This window comes from Dermacentor variabilis, unplaced genomic scaffold, assembly GCF_050947875.1.
Source record: "Dermacentor variabilis isolate Ectoservices unplaced genomic scaffold, ASM5094787v1 scaffold_13, whole genome shotgun sequence".
Taxonomy (NCBI): Eukaryota; Metazoa; Arthropoda; class Arachnida; order Ixodida; family Ixodidae; genus Dermacentor; species Dermacentor variabilis.
In genome coordinates, this window is record NW_027460291.1 from 12,797,045 (window position 1) to 12,819,535 (window position 22,491).

Here is a 22,491-nt window from a genome sequence, read left to right on the forward strand (position 1 = left end):
CTTTTGAGGAAATGTGAATGCGTACGTGTTATACAATAAAACCTAGGCACTGATCCTGTTAGATCAGCGGAATGCCTCCTGCAGCCAATCTGTGGCTCATTGGCTGCTAGAAGCAAGAAATTCTTGACAACTTTTGCGTGCAGTCGCGTAGTGCTAAATGCACGAGTGAACCTGTCGTCGAGTGTCTGAATGAGTTTGTATAGACATGCTGAGGGATACAGAAGCCCTCCCCCCCCCCCCCCCCCCCGGGACGCGGTCCCGTATGACAACAGCAGAAGTCGGTCGAGAATACAAAGCTTGGACCATCTGCCGAAAACCCACACTAAAACCAGCCTCTTCCAGAACACGGAAAAGGAACCTATGGCTAATGATGTCGAAAGCCTTCTCCTGATCGAAGGAGCTAAGAATACCGGGAAGTTTCCTGGTATTTCCCTCCAGGAGAAGGTCCCTCACTGCTAAACCGTGAAGCTGAGTAGAGCGGCCCCTGGACACTACATGCCTAGTATGGACCCAAAACAGTGCTGAGCACGGGTGTGAGTCGCGTACACGGGCACTTTGCTATGAGCTTATAATCGCAGTTCAAAAGCGTGATTGGACGCCACGCTCTCAGATCGGAGCTCTTCGACTCGTCCTTACAAAAGAGAGAGATTAGCCCCTCTCGTTGAGACGCTGACAAAGTCCCTTCACCGAGTAGCCTGTTCACCAGTGATGTGAACGGCTTCACTAACAGTGTCCAAAATTTAATATAAAATTCGACTGTCAGACCATCGGATCCTGGACTGCGATTACGCTTCATAGGCTTCAAGGCCGAAAATAGCTCGTCCTCATCTATGACTGAGTCGCACACTTGTGGCGGCTCAGCTGGTGAAGCAAACGGAAAGGCAGCTGGAGAGGCAACTGGAGAGGCACACAAGGTCATGTAAAACTGCCTCGCCAGTGCAAGAACTCCATCTAGTGAGTCGACTATGCTACCATCACTTGGATCTATTAGGGAAAAGAGAGTTGTGTCCTTCCTTGAAAGATGCTTACGTAGGACGTTTCCGCTGCACCACGCTTCCATTTCCCACAGGTCTGCTCAGGCTGTGTCCCTCAAGCCGTCCCAGCGTCGCTGCAGGAGAATCCGAAGTTTCTTTCGGAGTGAGGCCAGAGCCGAAGCAACACCAGGCCCGCCGGACAGTGGCCTCGAGAGCAGGAGGATCGCGTCGGAGACGATTTTAATCCCCCCACGCTCCTCGTGCGCTCGAAGCTTGCCCCAAGACCTGAAGCACTCACGCACTCTGACCTTCACGTCATCCCATTCTGTGCCACTTAGATTCGCTGCGTTGTGAAGCGATCGAAATTTAGGAAACGCGAGAAAAATACAGCTGCACCATACCTACCACGAGAGTTGCTTTGCACTGCACCGTGGCCTACGAGACTGACAAGCGAACGACGCCCCCGCGCTAGCAACCCTAGCGGCGCCCCCGACGGAAGCGCCAAATTTTACCCAAGTGGGAGGAACGCGTAGCGGGCCCTCGCTAGGCAATGGCGGCGGCGCCGCGGACTTCACACCTCCCAGTTCTAGCCACCCTAGCGTGGAGTCACATGGTCACGTGACGCGCAGCTGTGTAAGGAGGCGCCATGACCACCAATGGGCCGAAAGTGCGAGCAGTATTGCTTTCGCAATAAAAACACGTTCGATTCCCAACTTAGTTGGCAGCTCCCTTGCTTCTTCGAGTGCCTCCTGGAAGTTTTCGCTAGGTCGTTACCTGGTTAGAAAATGTCGTACGTTTTTCAGAGCTACAATAGGCTCCGGCAGATGCAAATTTTGGCTCTGAAGTGTAATTTCTAACTAGTTCAATTTTTTTAAAGTATGGTAAACCAATCATCACGAGCCTGAAAAATTTGTACTCCCACACGGCTGCGGACAAAGCATCTTCAAAATGGCTTCACGAGTTGGCGGAAATGAACGAGAGCGTCGTATATCCCATTACCTGATTCCGGAAAGGCCTCTGCGGGACAAGTCTATGTCAGAGAGAGGCTTCATAGTGACTCGCGTGACTTTGTAGAATACCCCAACGATCAATTGGATAGAATACGCATATTTTCTGAACAGCAAAACAAAACACACAGCGTCAGGGCAGCAGATAGTCGCATTGTTCACAACCAGCTTCAAAGAATGAGCGCTGCAAGGCACGAAGCAGGCTCTTTCGTTCAGCTGCAAAATTGTTTTCTCCACTCCTGAGTGTTCGCCTTCAATTTGGGAACTGTTGTCACATCCCTGTACGTGCATGTCTGCAAGTTGAGTTTTTAGCCTTTCCAGCTCTGAAAAAATGTCTCCTGTTAGGCCAGCTCCAGAGGAATTGTGCACACAGGCATCAACCCAATGAACCTTCCCTCTATTTTTGCTTTACCGATGCTCGCACCCTTGCGAGTAATTGGAACAAACCGGATTACTATTGTCTTCTGCGCCATATAGTTAGCAGCAGGGGGGGGGGGAGAATGTAATATTAGGGAATAATATCTGGCTTCTCTCCGCGACTGCAAGATCTGTTCCGTAGCATCCATTGAAAGCGGGCTATTAAACTCATTCTGAGTAGCATTTCCCAAGGAGTGGACATGTATTTTCGAATTTTCAAACCGGCGAGCATGCTTCGCAATGATCAGGTGGTACTCTGTCAACACTTTTACTAGTTTCAAGAATTTGCGTTTGTCCTTTTCATACAACGGATTCCTGAAGGACATACTTTGCCACTAATTAGGACATACAAAAAGAAGCATAAATGACGCACGGGTGGCACTTCCAGTTGGAAGTTGAAAGTGCGGCCTGTTCGTGGTCTGTGTTTCTTCTTTTTGTGTGTGTCGTAATTCACGGCCCCCAAAGTATGTCCTTCAGCAAACACGAAACAGGCAAACGAACACTTCTGTTGAAAACTGTCCCGGGATACCGTGAAACCTGAATTCCGCTGACGGAGGAAATTGACGACGGTTACAAGCATTTGCAAAACATTCCGCCAGTGCTGTTTTTCTGTGGACAACAGTGCTTGCGTGCAGTTACAATCGTCGCTTGCTGTTCCAGCCGCGCAGAGAGTTCGATCTCTTATCCCGGTGCGTCAAAGTGCTGTTCGGGATTTTGATGTTGGAGGAGGTGGCTGTATAGGTTCTTCGAGTCATTGAAACCGCACGATGCAATAGCAATCGTCCGTGCTGCTCGAAACAACTTGCAGCATGAACAGAAAGCGCTTTCCTTTACAAAGTGCAGTAATCAGCTTGTCCCCGATGTGTCACAATATTTTAAAACATTTTGAAGTGCACGAGCGTGAAACGTTGGTTCCTTTCTTCAACAGGGGCACTATAGCGTAAAGCTATTCCAAACTTTTGTATTGCAATTTTGCTATCAGCCCTTTGCGATTGGTCAAACTATTTTTGGGCCACTCCCACTTCGCCTGTCTGTCACCCGACATCATGAAAACTGTGACAACTCCCTCTCTGATATGACGTGAACGGAGCGATTATGCATGAATAGACCGAACAAAAGAAAAACAATTTTTTTCTGATTCGCTGCCCTTTTGCCATAGGCCCTCTGCTATTGGTCAAAAGTCTTCGGGCTGCGTCCACTTCGCCTGCAAGTTTCGGGCGTCACAAAACCGCTAAAACTCACCGCGTAAAAGTGACGCGTACTAGTTAAAGATGCATTATTAGGCCGAATAAAACTGATTTTTTTTCTGCACAGCCTCACACTGCTCCGTTCCGAAAGGAATAGAAATTGGCTGCCCGCCGATCGCTCAGCCACTGGCTATTCGCACCTGCCGGAGAGCATGGATTTATTTGCGTATAATAAACTTCTTGCACGGCAGAATTAGGTTATCGAGCCCTTTCGGCACGTATATTTCGGAATCAGTCTGCCAACGCTGCTGAGGATCCGTTTTAGCGGCATTCTTAACCTTCCGTTGCTCGTCGCCGCGATTTTCGACCAGCCGCCGCAAGCTAAGAAATGAAAAGCGGACCAATCGCAGAGAGCAGCACCACCCTCCTTTTGAAATTATCTATTTTCACTGCGCTGGCTCGCCCACATCGAGACCCTCAGCACTTGAGCGTGCTCCTCGCCTTTTGTCAGCCAATTAGATAAGAAAAACCGCTGAATGTAGGCAATGTTATTCGTTTTGAAAGCAAGCAAAAGTGACCTCTTGTAAACGAGGGGAGCGTTTAATTTAGGCAACGCTGCGGGTCCCCGCCCGATGCAACGTCGGCTGTTGCGTAAATTTGACGTCATGAAATTGGAACAAAAACAAATTGGAATCCCGGCAGGGGCATCCGCGTCATCAGGCGTTTGGTGTGTTGCGACACCACGTACCCGAGTACACGAGAGTTGCACCCTCCCGCGTGTAGCCGTGGGCGGCTTAGGGCTGTTTCACATGCTGCGACTGGAACGACGAAAATAGGTGCAGTCGCACGCATCGCAAAGCGATTTTTAGAAGGCCCATTTCACATGATTGCGATTTCAACAATGTGACTGGTGCGACGCCCATGGTTGCTTACTACCAGGTTTCGTGGCACACGCTGCATAATTATTTTATTGTAGTGAATAAAACGTTTACATTATAATATATTGAACTTTTTATTACGAGCAAGTAATATGCGTGTTTATTATTCTAAAATGTGTTCAAGTTAAGGTTTGTTTTGGAGTGCGCAACGGCGGTTTCTGAAGTTCAGTGCGACATGGCGCACGTAAACAGATATTCGCAGGTGGTTCAGCGCTGTGTGTTGTCTCATCTGCCTTCTATGAACGTTTCGTTCTGCCTGCGCTGCAACAATCTACAAGATGACCTATCGACAAGTTCATATAGCTACCGTCACCGCATATGCAGTATTCGGAATTCGGCTGCCACGAAGTCGTCGTGTCGCCCAACAAGATCCTCGCGCTACCCGTGCTCAGCGTGGGCTTCTGGAGAAATTATGTGTGTATATTGCGCATATATACGTGATTGCGCATATGCGGTGCCTGCTACTAGTCATACACTTGCGCCAAACGCAACAACAAGCACCAACCCGAAAGCCCGCGTGTGCCCCTGAACGAAGTTGCAAATGAACTGTGTGACTATCGGACGAGGAGTGAAAATGGTGTTGTAAAATTCAACCTTAGTGCTAGCCTGGTTCGTCCATCACCCTGCGTGTGCTGTGAATATATATATATATAGTGCTACCTTAGTGCTAGCATGGTTCGTCCATCACCTTGCGTGTGCTGTCAATATATATATATATATATATATATATATATATATATAGGAGTCGTCACTAAATATTTTTAAGGTGCAAAAGCCGACGCATCAAATGTTTTGAGCAGTTACCGGCACTTTTGCAGAAACCTGTACGTTGTAACATTGCATTCCAAAACACACGCTTCTCGTCCACTTTGTTGTCCTGTGTCTCGCGCTGGTTATATACTCTTAAATTTTAACAATAATACCATATTAATATGCGCTATCCCTAATGCAGGATCATAGCCCCATGGCAGGCGCACTTGCCGTAGGGTTTTTCAGCTTTCTGCTCAGCTTCGCGCGCCGCTCACGGTTAGCCTGTTTTTTGGAAATAAATATTAGTGTTACATCATTAATGTTATCACGTATTATAGTTTCTTCACTGTAATTTATAGCAATCATCCATATTTCTTAGGCTAGTCATGCATTTAACCTGTATTAGACCAGCATTGTTAGGACATGCTTATGGGAGTCATTTCAAACAAGAGAAAGTACAAATCAAAGTCTCAATGTTTATTCCAATTTGGTATTACTAAACAGATTATATTAGCAGAATTTTATGCCTGCTTGCATTGCCTGCAATTCAATGTTCAGAGCTGGAAAAACTGATTCCTTTTCTTGATGTCGAAAAGCTGCTTCAATGTCGATAGCGAGCTATAATTATTCATTTCGAAAGTGTTAAGCAATGACTACACCTCTAAGCTTATCAATAAGTTTTTGTTCCACGAACACAATTAACTTTTCTTTCTCCTTCTCATTGACAGCCATGGAATGAAACTGTTCGGTTTAATGAGTATCAGGATGCAAATATTCTGGAGTTTGTCCTTTGAATTTGTTCTGCATCCTATATTGTACATGCTAGTATCAAGTTCTGGTGTTGCAATCGCAGTGATCTACGCATATCTTGTATTGCAACAAACGAATTTCTTGAACTTTGTTTTCGAATCTACAATGTGGCCATGCAGTAATGGCCACATTAATAAGCAAAGAAAAACTGCATATTCAGCGTACGTGTTGGAATCTATGCGAAGGGAAGTTTTTGTCAAGTGGTCAATTAGATGCTGTTAAAGTAACTGCGATATATACAATTTGTCTTATTTTCAACAATCCAACATGTCATCTTTTGCAAGGTTTGCTTATGCACCGCATAGGTAACAACCTTAATGCCATGTAGTCTTTATGCACTACACTGTTCACGAACTATACTGAAATGCAAACGGCAGTTATTGTAGATGCACACTGCGAGACATCAACACTGTGACGTTTGTTGAGCAAGGAATGGTGCGAGGTGTATGCAGATGAATGAATCGCATGTGCTTATGTACTTATTTATTTATATACCTCGCAGGCTGCAAGGTTGGAGTATTAGATGAGAGGGAATAAAAAAGTAGTTACAAAATGAAGAAGAGCACAACATTAATAAAAGCCAGCAACAATACAATGCATCAACTAGCCCAACGTGTGTTACTGGCACAGCATTATACAATGCTTAACAAACAATAACAGAAATAATTACTGCCCATGCACCATGTACAGATGGTAAACCAGTGAAGCTGAAATTTGCGGCCTCGGTGTTCATCACTGGGTTTATTCTGACGGTTTATTCAAAGCTTTCTATATTATTGGTTATGTCTGTGTTTCTTATTGAGGTTACGCACACGTTTTGCTTGGGTTTATCATATTGTTTATTTGGAATGCCACACATGGCGCTTCGCAAGATCACCATCATGGAAAGTGTAATGAGTGGTTCATTGTGTTAATCCAGTGGGTCCATCAAAGTCTTTGTGAATTATGTTACGCACTTGTGTTTTTTAACGCGTTAATCATAATATTTATGACTTGGTTATGCATTGTAGTTACCAAGTGACACACCAGGGCTGTACATTTCCTTTAATTAAATACAGGGACACATTTTTGAACCTATTGGGAAGTCGGAGAGAGACTGCTGCACGCGCGCTCTGCTACGAGAGAGAAACGACGTCACTATCGGTGTAGCGAATGGCCCACCACACCGTTGCTGCGATATAATTATGACATCATAACCTTGTCTTAACCCTGTCCCCCTCCGTGTCCCTTCCCTGCAATATAACGTAGATAAACGTATATGTTTTAAATGCATAAGCATTTCTATGTCTAACCCAACAAGAAATTTCTCCGTCCGTCACGTAAGACGAATGCAATGGCTCACACCCCCCTAAACAATGGCTCATACCCCTACACTAGGGTTTTTGTGATCGGACCACAAGTGTTTCGCCTAGGCATATACAGCTACACTGTAAAAAGAATGAACACCTTTCTGCTAGAGACCAAGGCGATCATGAGGCGTACTAACAAATGAAAGTTTATTGAATATGCTGATTAAATTGTGGTTGACAAGAAATAAATCGAAGTTACAGAAAAAGCAGAAGAAAAAACTGATGTGTGTCTATGCAGATCCCAACAGGAAACGCATCCATTTCTGAAAGTGTAACAGAGGCCATGCTGACACAAGATTCTCCCAATGTCTTTGCATCTACAGCTTCCATAATTTCTCTAGCCAGGCGATCTGCGCAGAATGCTCGCTTCTTCCTCTACAATGCACGCTCATATGTCGAGGGTGCATTGTAGAGGAAGAAGCTAGCATTCTGTGCAGATCGACTGCCTAAAGAAATTATGGAAGCTGTAGATCTAAAAATGCTGGGAGGATCTTGTCAGCATGACCTACGTTAGAAATGGTGCATTTCCTATCATGAAACAGACATTAATTTTTGCTTCTCCTTTTTGTGTATGTTTGGTTGATTGCTTGTCAGCCAGCATTTACTCGGTGTGTACATTAAACTTTTGGTTGTTAGATAATCTCCGTTTTCTTGTTCGTCCTATGTGTTCTCTGGTGCCGTTTACAGCCAGGCTATTCTTTATCTTTTTTAGACTGCAACAAGTCACTTTAATGGCCCTTATGATGCTTCTATGTACCTCATAAAATCTTTTATTTCGCCAATGTAGCCAGAATGTATAGCGTGAAGCAGTAAGAACACGGTACGCTAACTTCTACTAAAAGGTTTATTGTGAAAATGCAGTGATTTATAAAGGTTACCGGAAAGTACTTCAGCAATAAAACCTGATAAAAACTAGTGCTTGATGAAAGCAAACACAAAAACGGGAAAGGGAAAAATACATATAAATATAGAAGTCCAGGGAAGAAACATCATGATCACCAAGTGCGCATGTAGCTACCTTCCAAGAAACTCTTTTTTTACTCTTGCTTGCATAACCAAGCGGTCAGTCTGTCTATTGGAGTAAGAACAGTGCTTCTTGAAAGGTGCTAGCATGCAGGATTGGCAATTGTAATGATTTTTTTCGTGCACATAAAATTTTTATGTATTTTCTTTCTATAGCATTTTTATTTATGTTTGGCTGCATCAAGCACCAATATTTATTAGCCTTCAAAGATGTCTTTTTTTTCTGGCAATTTGTATAACTCGCCACATTTCTACAATTAGCCTTAGTTGAAAGTTAGTCGTCACCCATCTCTTGTGTTATCCTGTAGATACTGTCTCATGCTATGCACCCTTAGAACATTTGTGTGTGTGTGTGTGTGTGTGTGTGTGTGTGTGTGTGTGTGTGTGTGTGTGTGTTTGTGTGCGTGTGTGTGTGCAGGCATGGATTTGGATGTGAAATCGGGCCCTTGGGTCGAGGTATCATTCCTTTCCTGTGCAGCCTGATGAAATTCATTAACTATAGTGCGACCGAAATACGATCGACAGGAACGAAGGGAACACACAGAGTGCTTCGTCCTTGTCCGTTGTCTATCTGTTGCGCTTTAGTTAATAATAAATACACACCAACTCGTCCGGTTTGCAGTTCTTATGTTGGGCTTATAAGCCCGCTTGTCCTGGAATATCTGCATGGCTATATATGTATCCTGTAATTTAATTCTTGCCCATGTGCTTGCAAGTCGCGCGTCAATCTCCTGATTTTCTTGACAATCTCAAGTGATGTGCAGGCCCAGACAGTTTCTAGTGAATCCGTACAGGTGTGCAGGGTGTTGTGCAGGTGTAATTTGCACTGCAAGTGCTGCTTTGATTGCTTTCAGTTCAGCTTTTCTAGGTGTAGGATGACCTGGTATGGTACTCACTTTTTGATTCACTCAGACGTTCAAGTTAATGGTACTCACCGACCCATAGTCAGGAACTCTCTTTTCGCTGAGCTGTTTGAACGCCTAGTAAATTCCCGGCATTATTATTTTTTTAAATCACACAACTTCTTTCACGCCTACCAATTCGAATTCACGCACGCGCGGAGTGCCCCTGTACGCATTTAAACAACGCCTCGGTGTGCTGAAAGCAGCAAAGACGCCGACTTACCTCGATTTCACCGGCGCTTCGAGAGTGGCGCGATTCCGTCCTGTTTTTCCAACGTCAGCACCGCTGCCCTGCGAATCTTTGCCACCTGTACTGCAGTCATTGCTGATGGACTGCCGGGTCGTTTCGCGCTAATGCGGGAGACACATCGGCGCGTCTATCCACTGGAAGTCCTCAGGGACGACGGATTAGCCCCTTGTTTTGGGATTTGGTCATTCATTCTTTGCTCGACCTCCCACTTCCACATGGGGTTCATGTCCAGGCGTACGCTGACGACACCATTGTACTCATTTCCGGTACATCGCGCTTGCAATTGCAGGCTCTGGCAGAATCTGTACTCACGTTGGTTTGCAATTGGGCCCGTAAAAACAAGGTCGACATTAGTCATCAAAAGTCTTATTTGGTCTCGTTCACGTCTAAACGGCGTCCGTCCATTAGATTGGACAGCGTCTTCCTAAAACACAAATACCACATTAAACTTCTCGGCGTGGCTTTGACGACAAACTATAGTTCCATGCCCATGTTGATTATGTTAAGACCATAGCCGAGGTATAATAATAATAATAATAACAATAATAATAATGTTTATTTCCCATCAAGAATATTGAGCAGGCTGCAGGTAAAAGCAGCACGAACAAAGGGCAGCTTGACAGGGGCCCACAGCGCCCTCTGCAAGGGCTGCGCGATCGCTTAAATTCATACTCATGCACCTCACGCTGCGTCCTGTGATTATGCGGCGTCTATGCAGACAGGGCCTGCTCAATGCGATTGCCTACGCGTCTCCGGTGTGGTGGCCGGCCTTTCCACAGTCGCACCTGAACAGCCGCGTGTTATCCGTGCACCCCTCCATTCTCGGGGCTCTGACCGGCGCATATCACGCCATCAGAACCACGGTGCTGCACGTTCTAGCTAACCGTCCACCACTGAACGTGGAGTTGGACAGGTTAGCGGCGGAATTTTCCATCTTTACGCTCCGCCAGGTCACTCACTGTGAAACAGTTCATCCAAACCCCACCGAGCGCCGCCAATGGTCGCACCACCCGCACGAGGCGTGTCGGTTTTCGTTTGACGCCCGCCCGCCCAAACTTGGCTTGACATCGACGTCGCGGCGGGTGCGGCGTACGGCCCGCGCGGCTGGCTCATCACGGTTTCGTGCGGAGAACGCCACAAGCCCGTCGCCTTTGAAGAGGCGCTTGGTTTCCTCAAAATGGGGCGCACATCTACACTGATTGCATGTCGATATTGACGGCGCTTTCGCACCTTCGTGTAAGGAACATTTGTGCGTTCAAAAAGATACTGTGTTCGCAAGCCCTCGGAGGCCGCCGAATCTTTCTTTATCATGGGCCACAGGGGCGTGGTGGGACATGAAATAGCAGACTAGGCCGCGTCGTTCGCGGTGGCCACCGGCCTAGTTCGCGCTTGTGAGATCAGTCCGCAGCAAACGTTTTAAACTTGCTCAAGATCAATGGCACTGTTACTGGCAGCGCGTGGGAATGAACACTCCCCTTTACTAATGGGTGCCTGGCGTCTAAGAAATACCGTGCTGGTTACCTCTCCTCCGACCGCTTTTTTACTGATTTTTTCACAGGGCACGGGTATTTTCAATATTACCTTCACCGCTTTAATCTCAGTGCCTCTGATCGGTGTGCGTGCGGGGTTACTTGTCTCGATGAGACACACTATTTGACCTCTCGCACGCGAACCGCGCGCATTGTGCGACAATTACATGCTCTCATACGCGATATTATACGCAATATCATACGCGATATGCTCATATCACCCGATGGTTATCCCACCTTGCTGAAATCAGAACACTCTCGCGCCCTGCTCCGGCGATTGGTACATCTCGCCGCTCTTTTCCTCCTCTATCATTCCGCTCTCTTCCGTTCTCCCCGATGCTCGCTAATCACCTCCTCCATCTCACACTTGCGTCACAGCTTCATATGAATTTTGCATGACTGCCCTTTGCCATCCGCACTGTATATGCCAACTATGGCGGGGCTTCCCCATGCTAGATGGCTCTAACCACATGCTTCATTCTCATTGTTATGTGCTTCCTCTTTACCCTCTGTTGTCCGTTTACCTGTTCTCTCACCCACCACTGCAATAAGGATTTACGCAGCGTACCACTCAGACGAGCATTCCTGGTCGACTACCAGGTACTGCTTCCAGCCTTTCAGACCTATGGCATTGCATCGGGGTGGCGAGAGTCCGGATGAGGTGGATGGACGCACCGGCGCTTCTGAACGAACTTAATAAAACACGAGACATCGCTGCGGGTCCCAGCTAAGGCGTCGGCGGGTGGGCCTGGGGAAAGATCGGGGGTGGGGCTTGCGCACTGTTTGCAGACGGTGCCTAGTTCTCGGGAGGTAGTCTCTAGAGTGCATTCTGCCTCTTACATGCATTTTCAACTATGTACGACTATTCATATACGGGATTCACCAGGCTTACATCCGCATAGTTTTTCTTTATACATTGTTTTTTTTTTTGCTAAATTCAATTTGGGTTGCCTCAGCAACCCCTTTTCATCTGTATTCTATAGGCTTTATGCCTGTTATACCTTACAGGTGGTGCAGGCTTCCCCCATTTTCATTTCTCTGCTCTTTTTCACACCGGGGGGGGGCACAAAAAAGCTATGGCTGCTGCGATTGAAGAACGGCGCCTGCACAATAATTCCACCGACCTGCTCATCCACACAGACTCTCTAGCTGACCTGTGAGAATTTCGCCGCCCCTAGTACACCACACGCCAAAACGAGCCTGCCGCGCCATTGAAAGCACAGGCATCAGCATCACTTTTCAGTGGGTACCAGGGCTTGGCGAAATTGCCGGCACTGAGAGGCAGCTCGTGCAAAAATACGAGTGGTCGCACATTTTCCAGCCCTCATCTATGCCGGATGCACACAACCCGTACGACCGTGATGATGCGTGATGCGACAAACATTCCGCCATACCGAATCCACTGCCAGACGGCAAGAGCCGGTCAATCCTATATCGGCTTGAGTGTGGATTCGTCCTATAATACCAGATGTCCTAGAATGTTGGTAGATCTACTGCCCCAAGCGGCCACGGAAGTTTGATACAGTCGACGGTGCGCCAGATATTGTTCAAACGCCAGAGGTGGATCTAACGCTCAAATGCTGAAACTCGCGACTATAGGTTCGGCCCAGCGCCGCTCACCTGTTCAGTTACTGTGACGCTGATTCAGCTTCCCGGATGCGACCCTTGATGTCATTGGATGCACCACCTCCAAACTATGGCGCATGGATGTCCCCGGGGGCTCTGGCAATCGGATCAAGCAAGTTTTAAACTCGCTGATCGCATATGCTGCAGAGACGGGACTCTTCAGCCGGCTCTAATCGTTGGGTCCTAAACCCCATCCCCCCTATTTCGCGATTGGCCATGGACCATCTGCTCAATAAATATTTATTCAATCAATCATTGTTTTTGACTGATGCGTAAGCACTTCTGCGGAAGACAAATTTTAAACGGAACAAGTACCGTTCTACTTCTGTCTCCATGTAATAACTACATTCTATGATACATTTATACAGTCACATGAGTTACTTCATCACATCAATTCATGCGCAAGTGGTTCACATCTCCAGATTTAATAGCGTTAAATAAAAGCCTGCGAGTAATTAAGTTTGTGGCGTGGTTATCCCGATCTCACATTTGCTTTTGTTGTTGTCAATTTCTTTGGAATTCATCATCGTATTCTCAAGTTAGGCTTCTTCTACATTTCCTTTCAAGTGCTAGTTCTGCTCAATTTTCTATCCATTATATTTTCCTTGTTTCTAGTAGTAATACCAATTATGGCAGATCCACTCTATCTTTTTTTTTCTATGTTTGCTTGGTATAATTACACAAAGTTACAAAAGTTTTAAAGCAGGGTTTCATGAAATAGGTACATGTATTTTTTTTTAATTTCATTCTTTCGGATTGTTTAAAGTAAGTTGAAATTATATTTGATAGCGGTAACCACATCGCTTAGGCAACGTTTCCTTATTGAACTGTTATACTTTGGTACTGCTATTTATGTGCTTTTCATACTGTAGCTTCTCCTTAATTATATTCAATACATTATTTTTGTACATTATCTCGGCGCCTCATATTCGTTGCTGATACTTTTCCTATCTATTTGTATTATTCACCATGAATTTCATACTTTTTTGTGCTACTTCTACAGGACGCAACGGGAAGCTTCACGAACAGCCTAACAATCCGGTTTCATCCGTCGTTGGAGCTTGAAGGGGACGAGATTAAGACTCTTGTCTGCAAATTCACCACAGGCGACGTGAACCTGGGATGACGTGCCAACGTGGACAGGGAGGTGCCAGGATTTGGAGCACGCGAATACCACGGAGTTAACATGGATCAGGACGGTCAAGAGTGTCTGCCATGTACGGACACGAGGACAGCTATCGGTACTTATCGCCATAGTTGTCCTCTTCGGGCCCTAAGCCTGTTGAGCCTCGCCTGCCATTCAGTTACTATAACCAGCTCTAGGAGAAAAGCTCCCCATGGTGCCCATGCATTGGTAGCTGCAAGGGCACCGCTTTGTGGCTACTCTGTGCACGCGCGCGCAGACGACGAAAATTGATTCAGACGCGCCATCCCGAGCCTTTCCCTCTATGATGACGCCATCTAATAACGTAAAACTATTCCAATTAGTTCTTATTCCAATCTCTTGACGTCAAACTTACGTAACCGCCGGCGGAAGCCTCGCGCGACCAACCGCAGCGTTGCCTGACCAGCACAATCGAATTTTCTCCTCATTTACAGGAGGTCACTTTTGTTTGCTTTCAAAACGGATAAGATTACGTACATTGGGCGGCTTGTCTTATCTAATTATCTGGCAGCACGTGAGGAGTACGCTCAAGTGGTGAGGGTACCGATAAGGCCGAGCCAGCGCAGTGAAAATAGATAACTGGATAAGGAGGGTGGTGCCGCTGTCTGCGATTGGTCCACTTTTCCTTTCTTAGCTTGCGGTGGCTGACCAGAAATCGCGGCGGCGTGCAACGGAAGGTTAAGAATGCCGCTAAGACGGATCCTCAGCAAAGAAGAGTTGCCAGAACGAAGTTGTAAACGTGCGGAAAGTGCTCGAAAACGTTACAGGGCCACGCGAAAAGTTTAATTACACACAAATAAACCCATGCTCTCCGGCAAGTGCCAGTAGCCAGTGCATGAGCGATCGGCGGCAGCCATCCTTTATTCCTTTCGCAACGGGGCAGTCTTCGGCTTTTCAGACGAAAATTCAGTTTTGTTCGGCATATTAATGCATCTTTAACGTGTACACGTCACTTTGACGCGGTGAGTTTTTGCGGTTTTGTGACGTCGCGTGACAGGCAGGTGAAGTGGGTGCAGCCCGAAAACTTTTGGCCAATAGCCGAGGCCTAATGGCGAAAAGGCGTCGTATCAGAAATTATTGTTTTTCATTTGTTCGGTCAAATCATAGCTAATCAGTGTGTACACATCCCATCAGATGGGGAGCTATCGCGGTTTCCGTGACGTCACGTGACAGGCGAAGTGGGGGTGGTCCGAAAAAGTTTTTGACCGATCGCAGAGGGCTGATTGCAGAATTGGAAAAGTTTGGAATAGCTTTACGTTTGGCGCCCTAGTTCAGGCGCCCGAAAAAAAATAATATTTCGCGCACCGTAAGATTTACATTGAAGTTTTATAAATAGCCACTGGATTTTGCTGAAAAATACTATAGTAAATGAATTTTGCACATTGTCCGTACGTGTACGTGTACATGCTTGTTTTTGCATCATGAGATACAAACAAAATGAGATGTAGGAAAAACACGTCGAAGGCGGGAGATTAAAATACAAGATGATGAGCAAAAGAAGGACAAGGTGAAAGCGGGAGCCAACGTTTCGACAAGTGGACTTGTCATGTCGCCTCGAAAAAGACAAGTCCACTTGTCGAAACGCTGGCTCTCGCTTTTACCTTGTTATCGTTGCGCTCATAAAATGACTTGCAGCAACATGGCGGCGCCGTTGCGGCTGCCACTTTATATCGCCGAGCTTTTTCTCTAGAATTAGTATACTAACTCTAGGCCGCCTCCGAGGCTTAGGATGTGATGATCCTTTGTCAAAGACGTCATGTTTCATGCTCCGCCTCCATCGATGCACTCCTGTACACAATTTCGTTGCGTGCAACAGCAAGAAAGCAACAGATAAAAAAACATATGAAATGCAAGCACTAATAAAAAGCGATATACACAAGCATATAAACCTGATTATGAATGTACGCAAAAAAATTTTTTCAGCTTTTGAACAAATATCATGTCTTATGGCAGATACAGCATCGTGCAAGTTATTACAATGACGAAGGGCTAAGGGAAGATAGGCGAGTGATTGAGAAGTACGCGGGAACATAAGTAAGCTCTTTAAGACAGCTGATTTTAGTGAGAAAAAAATAATACGATGGGTGGGCCGTATATGTAAGACAATGCGAATGACGCATGGCTGTGATAAAAAAAATGCGAGTGCCAACAGTCTTCGCTGCCTGAGTGATGGAAGATTAAGTAATGCTGACTTTATTCCTTACTCTAAATCCGGCACCTTTATTTCAATAGTCTGGCCCAAAAATTAAGTACATTCGATTATGGTTCTGTATAACTGAGGCATATTCTATGTCAGAACGAACAAGAGAATGCGTTCAGCTCATCCTGCTGTGACATGTGACTACTGTATGCACTAACTCTAGTTGTGGCACCTGACGAATGAAGTGCTTTGAATATTTTGTAGTTATAGCATCCATATCCGTATTTCCTGTTAGGTCTCCAGATAGTTGCATGCCTAAGGTCTTAATTGAAAAAACGCATTCAATTGGTGTATTATGCAAGCACTGTGCAGGATATTAAGGATAGTCGTAATTGGCAGCAGTGTTGTTTTACAAGCTTTTATTTCCATTTGCTATTGATCACATCAACCGGCGATTTTGTTGAGGTGTCTTTGCAAACAATGTTACCCGCCGCGGAGGCTTAGCGGCTATGATGTTGCGCTACTAAGCACGACATCACGTGACGAAATCCCGGCCTCGGAGGCCGGATTTCGGTGGGTATGAATACAAAAAACGCCTGTGTCCCGTGCATTTGGGACACGTTAAATATCCTCTAGTGGTGAAAATTAATCCGCAGTGCCTCATAATCAAATCGTGGTTCTGGCACGTAAAACCCCAGAATTCAATTCAAACAATGTTCTCGTCATGGTTAGAAATGTGTCTGTGGATCGCACAGTCGTCAGCAAATAAGTGAGTTGATGATGCAAGGTTCTTACTTTCATCGTTGGTGTAGGCGGAAGTAATCTCGGTCGCTGTACGGAGCCTTGCGGTGCACCGTGCTTAATAAAGAACAGTATTCATTGACAGGAAGAAACTGAGAACGTTCAGTCCCCACCTAGTAATCCAGTTGCTGATGTTTGCTTATTATCGAATAAGTGTAAGTGACCATGTCAAGTGCTGTCAAGTCATGGGGAGCCGCGTCCTTGTCATTAATTTTGCTGGCTTATTCGTCGTGCCTTCCCTTGAAAGCCACGTCTGTTTTCTCGTTCGTCTTCGTCTGAACGTCGTTCTTCTCGTGCACATGAAGAGGCGTTTTTCTTGAAATTTGTGCATTAGCAGCAGTATAAATAAACCACACTTGGCATGCGCCATTGTCCTTTCACGTATTCTTAAAACAGTAAAGACCCGAGATGCAACTAAATTTTATTTGGGCTAAGCTGGCTCGAAATGCATATACTACCAATGTGATCTTGGCAACGCCGCAGGGCCGCTAGTAGTTTTTCTTATTAGCAGCCTTTAAACAGCTCCTAAGCAGACGACACGTGCACCTGGCAATGAGTGCTAATGATGCGCATGTGGCTATAACCCCACACGCTTGCTCATCTCTCATTTTTACGCTAAGCATGTTCAAGTTGGGGGGGTGTGCTTTCACGTTGCGTGTGATTTGAGATGTTGCAAGAATGCCGACGGGTTGTGTGGGCTGCTCGAACGCTCACAGGAACACGAGCGATGGCTACTACATGGCTACTACACAACGCTGCGCAGAGGAAGGCCGGTCCCAGCTTTCAGGGCACAGGCGTGCAGCGCACCGCCGCAGGCAACTGGACCAGCCAACGTGCACAAAGCTGCACAGGAAGAAGCTGCACAGGCTGGACTTGGCGAGCACATTCACTTACATGTGGAACGACTGCTTGTCAAACACTTTCTCTATATGACTATAACTACTATATCAACAGCGATGGCGGACGAACAGCGAACGTGGGTTGTACTCAGGGGCCGTATTCTCAGCGAGCAGTTCCAGTGATGCATCTCCTTGAAGTCGTTTCGCGCGACTCTACATCAGACGCGTCCCCGTAGACCAACGTAAGCCTTTCTGACACGGCGCGAGAAACACTGCCGACAGGAGGCGCAATTGTCACGAAGGAGAACGCGACCGGAATGCGATGCCGCCACAAGGGGCCGAACCCGGACGTGATTTGAGCCGTACTTTGTGCCGAGCCCCAGATGCAGCGAGGTTTTGATAGTGCCTCGAGGCAACTAAAGTGGATTTTGGAGTAAACAATTACGTTCAAAACTTTCCCAGTGAAAGGACGGTTAAAGTGAAACTTGATGAATATGTGCCAATTAGTCATTCAGCCACGCGCGGAACACCTCGAGCTTCTATTCTCTCACCGACTTCCTTTAACATTGTGATGATGAAGCTACCCGCATTACTAGAAGTAGTACCTGACCTAGAAAATAATCTGTGCGCCGATAACGATGGTGCAGTGGAGCATCACCTGGATGGCGAGGACACATCATGCAAAGTGGACCACACGTGCATACGCCAAAACCTAGGGCTAGAATCTTCCCTCAGAAATCAGAAGGTCCATGGTAGAGCAACGGCATGAGTGGAGAAGTTTGCCGTGCAACTTGAACAGATCTTTGCAATGATGCGTAGAAGGAGACGAATGAAAGAACACGAGCTACGTAAGGTTACACAAGCCGGGATCTTTTCAGCATAATATACTATCTACCATACGCTAAGATAACCAACACGCAACGCAAAACGATAGACATCACACTTATAAAACGTGCTAGACTTGCCCTGGCAGTTCCTAAGCTCGCACCCAACCATACAAATGAAGTAACCGGGCTCTTTAACGCTCACTAAGAGACAGAATAGACATACGCAATCGGGCGCAAACACTGAACAGACTGGGGTACCAATGGCTAGCTTACCCCCAATTCCGCCGGAATTACCACCATGCGATGATTTGTCAAATTTAAAAGTACACCCTATTCCAAATAATATGCACCAGGAAAAGAATCGAAAACGACGGTCGAAAACAACAAATATAAAACAACAGAAAGACGATAAAAACACTTTATATACAGATGCAAGTGACAACGCCGAAAGCAGCAAAGCAGCAGTCGTGGGCCATGACTAGACACTTATGAAAACTTACTAGAGAGTCCCAACGCATCAAGACGCTGGCTATATGCTTGCCATAATGGTAATGATACATACATCTGACCCGCTTACTATGCCAACAGCCCGTCAAGGTACTTGCAGAGACATTCAAAATGATGACACGCCACGAACAAAGCTCCACATGTACATGCAGGCTCACCCCCTCCTACACGTATGTGTACAATGGGTTCTAGGCCATCAAGGATTGCGAGGAAATTTACGAGCACACCAGCTCTCACGCGCAGGATATCCGGGACCTCCTAGTCTTTAGCCTGTCGAAGACATTTACAACCCCAGAAATGAGCGGAAGATAGAGTGTAACGAAAGCCTACATATTTTGAAGTCTCGCAGGGAAGCATTAACACTTTTCAACACACCATTCTACATGTATTCTAGACAGGACGCCTCCATCATACGAAAAGCAGGAACGTACAGATTAATCACGCCACACTATACGCTCTATATTTACAGGGACCCAGGCTTCCCCCCTCGCAAACAGTGCGGGGCCTATTCATCAAATAAACACATCGTGGGAGTCCCCTGCCAACACCATGTTCAGGAACACAACACCTTCTAAACTATCAAACACCACGCCGCTAATAGGAGCGAACCACTCCTCCCCCCGAAAGTTTGAAAAGCTATCGTTACCGCTTCTGGTGCAGCACGTCAAGAAAGTGCTGGGGCATAAGGCATGAGCATTCCAGGAGGCCCGGACTTGGGTTTGGTTTCTTTGGTTCGAATAAATATTACTTCTCTCGCTCCCAGATACTTCTCATCTTTTTAATACAGATGGCGGTAGCTGCATGCCTGCTCGGCCGACTCGGCCTAAGATAGCTATGGTTAAAAGCGCGAATATTGTCTGGTGTTTCCAGCGTGCCAGGTAGCGACCGGAGAAATCGGATGCCGGCGACGCTAATATGGCTAAACTTTGCCCTCATCAGCGCGTTAAACGTGGCCCACAGCAGTTGTTGCCCGCGGCGAGCAAGCGTTTTGCTGTTTGTCGAAGGCGCTAACTTAGCTAAGCTAGCGCGCTATGCACTCGGCCCTGCAGCGGCTCGGGCGCGAGATAGGACGCGTTCTGTTTGCGTGCCAGCCCCTCTAGCGTCCGTAGAGCGTTCAGTTTTCCCCGCCGTAGCGTAACTGCGCCGCGCGCGGATCGCGTCCACGTTATGCCGGGCTATATCGCGCCCTTAACTGGGCCATGTGCTCTTCATCTCCGAACGGAATGCATCGAGTCTCTGCTCGTTGAACGTATACAAGCAGATACAGAAAACCGGCTTCACTCGGAGAAGAATTCATGCTGAAATTGGTAGAGCGCACAATACACAAGGACGCAGAGAAGGTGGACCCCACGAGTGCTTCTCTGCGTCCTTGTCTACTGTGTGCGCTACAAGTTTCAACATGAATACTCACCATCTTGCCCTACCATCAGTTCTGCTGCAGTTGGAGAAGAATGCTTCGCACTAAAGGAACAACACGGACGTGCAATGACATTGGCATGGCGCAGGAGGCAAAATACTCTGGGATTAACAGACGTGCGGTAACTGTTCGCTGATACACGCGTGAAAGGTACATACAAGGAAACCAGAGGACACGGGCGCTGGTTCTCTAGTCTAAGTGCTACGTCGCTTCCGGCGAGTGGTAATGGCGAAGTTTTCTTTTTTACAGCGAAGGTGTTAAAGGCTAGTTCCCCCAGGATCGTGTCCGTGTCCGTGTGTAGACATAAAACTTTTTAGTGTACTATCTTCGGGATTGGCCCACACATGGGGAATACGTGGGCCGATCCCGAAGATAGTGCAATACCGGGCCGACTCGCTGCAGAGGTGAAGCAGGCGTTAAGCACTCTCCATACGTGCGCCTATCCGGAAGATAGTGCAACGCCGGGCCGACCCGCGGCAGAACTGCAGTTCACCATTAAGGGGCCCACATACACACCTTCGCTGGTCATCGTTCTTCAGAGAGTTGAAATGTACTGAGTTCTTTTTTTTATGCGAAGCATATTAACGTAGGTTTCGGGCCTTCGCGCGACGCCCGGCGGTGGCCACCATTGACCCTGAAGTGGGGTCAATGACATGACGTCACGTGATGACGTCACACCGCCTGCAGATGAGGCCTCATATCGCGCCGTCGGTCGCCTCCCGGCGGTGGCCACCATTGACCCTGAAGTGAGATCACATGATGTGACGTCACGTGATGACGTCACACCGGCTGCAGATGGGGCCTCATATCGCGCCGTCGGACGTCGCCCGGCGGAGGCCTCCACGCTTCGGTTCGCGCCGTCGCGCGCGACGCGGCGCCGGCGCCACCATCGCTGCATCACGTGATATGTGACGTCACGCCAGGGATGAAGCGGCGCGCGCCCGCCGTCGCGTCAGTCTCTGTGCCCGCAACCGCGCCAGCGTCTTTGCGCCGGGCGTGTATGCGGTCAAGATGTCTCCAAACGCTAAGGATACGCTAAGGTTAAGCCCAGTGGATGCGAAGCATCCACTGGGCTTAATTTTGATAAGCCTCTAATTTTTTAGTTTTAGTCTGAAAACCATTGCGGCCGTTTGCAATCTTTGCAAGCGTTTTGTGACGCACCCACTCGCATTTATGCGCAATATATTCCACGGAGCCTACTGTATGTCTAAATTATCTGATACTGGTCTATTTACGTTGTCGAATATTTCGTTGCCGTTTCCCTTTGAATAATCTCCATATTGTCACGTTGTAGAGACCGTTTATATTTTTTTACATGAGGCTCGTTATCATTCCTGCTAGCGTGCCGGCATACAAAAGTAAATTAGAGAGAATATTCATCCTCCTTAAAGCATTAGTAACACTAATGCCGGGGCAGAAAGCTATAAACAAACAAAAACTAAATGAAGCTTAAGCGTACATCACTGAACAAAGTACACTCCGCGATTTGAAACGCCAGCAAGATAATTGCAATAAGAAAATTCAGAGGTCTTTCATCCTGTGAAGAGGGAAGGCCAGCGAAGCAGGCGCTAAAGTTGGTTCTGCTGTGGTGTTTTCCTATGTTGGGCATTTTTTATGTTGAATTTGACTATTATAAGTTTAGTACTGGGCGAATAAAGAGATATTTACTCAAAGATCCCGGTTGTCATTATTAATTTTGTGACTGTTGTAATCATTGCCTTGTGATTACTGCGGTACACGGCAAGTGGTTAAACTTTCACTGTGTTAATGTTCTTCGCAAGGGTTAGGCCGCTGTACGATTGGTGACGAGTGGTGGGTACGCTGGCATCTGCTAAGCACGAAGTCGCGGGATGGTATCCCGGCCACGGCAGCCGCCTTTCGATGGGGGCAAAATGCGAAAACACCCGTTAACTTAGATTTAGGTGGGCGTTAATGAGCCGCAGGTGGTCCAAATTTCCGGAGACCCCCCTACGGCTTGCCTCATAACCAAATCGTGGTTTTGGCACGTAAAACCCCCTAATAAATTTTTTTTA

The 22,491-nt window shown here is 46.9% G+C and overlaps 1 protein-coding gene across 6 annotated transcripts in view; it reads left to right on the plus strand.

Annotated features, from left to right (window-relative positions):
• LOC142566751 (uncharacterized) overlaps positions 1-22,131 on the plus strand; it is a 126,181-nt gene extending 104,050 nt beyond the window's left edge. For all 6 annotated transcript variants that reach the window (XM_075677634.1, XM_075677636.1, XM_075677639.1 and 3 more), the window contains one exon: positions 13,766-22,131. In XM_075677634.1, the coding sequence (XP_075533749.1) occupies positions 13,766-13,888 (123 nt within the window). In that variant the 3' untranslated portion in view covers positions 13,889-22,131. The remainder of the gene's footprint in view (positions 1-13,765) is intronic.
• The last annotated feature ends 360 nt before the right edge of the window (positions 22,132-22,491 follow it).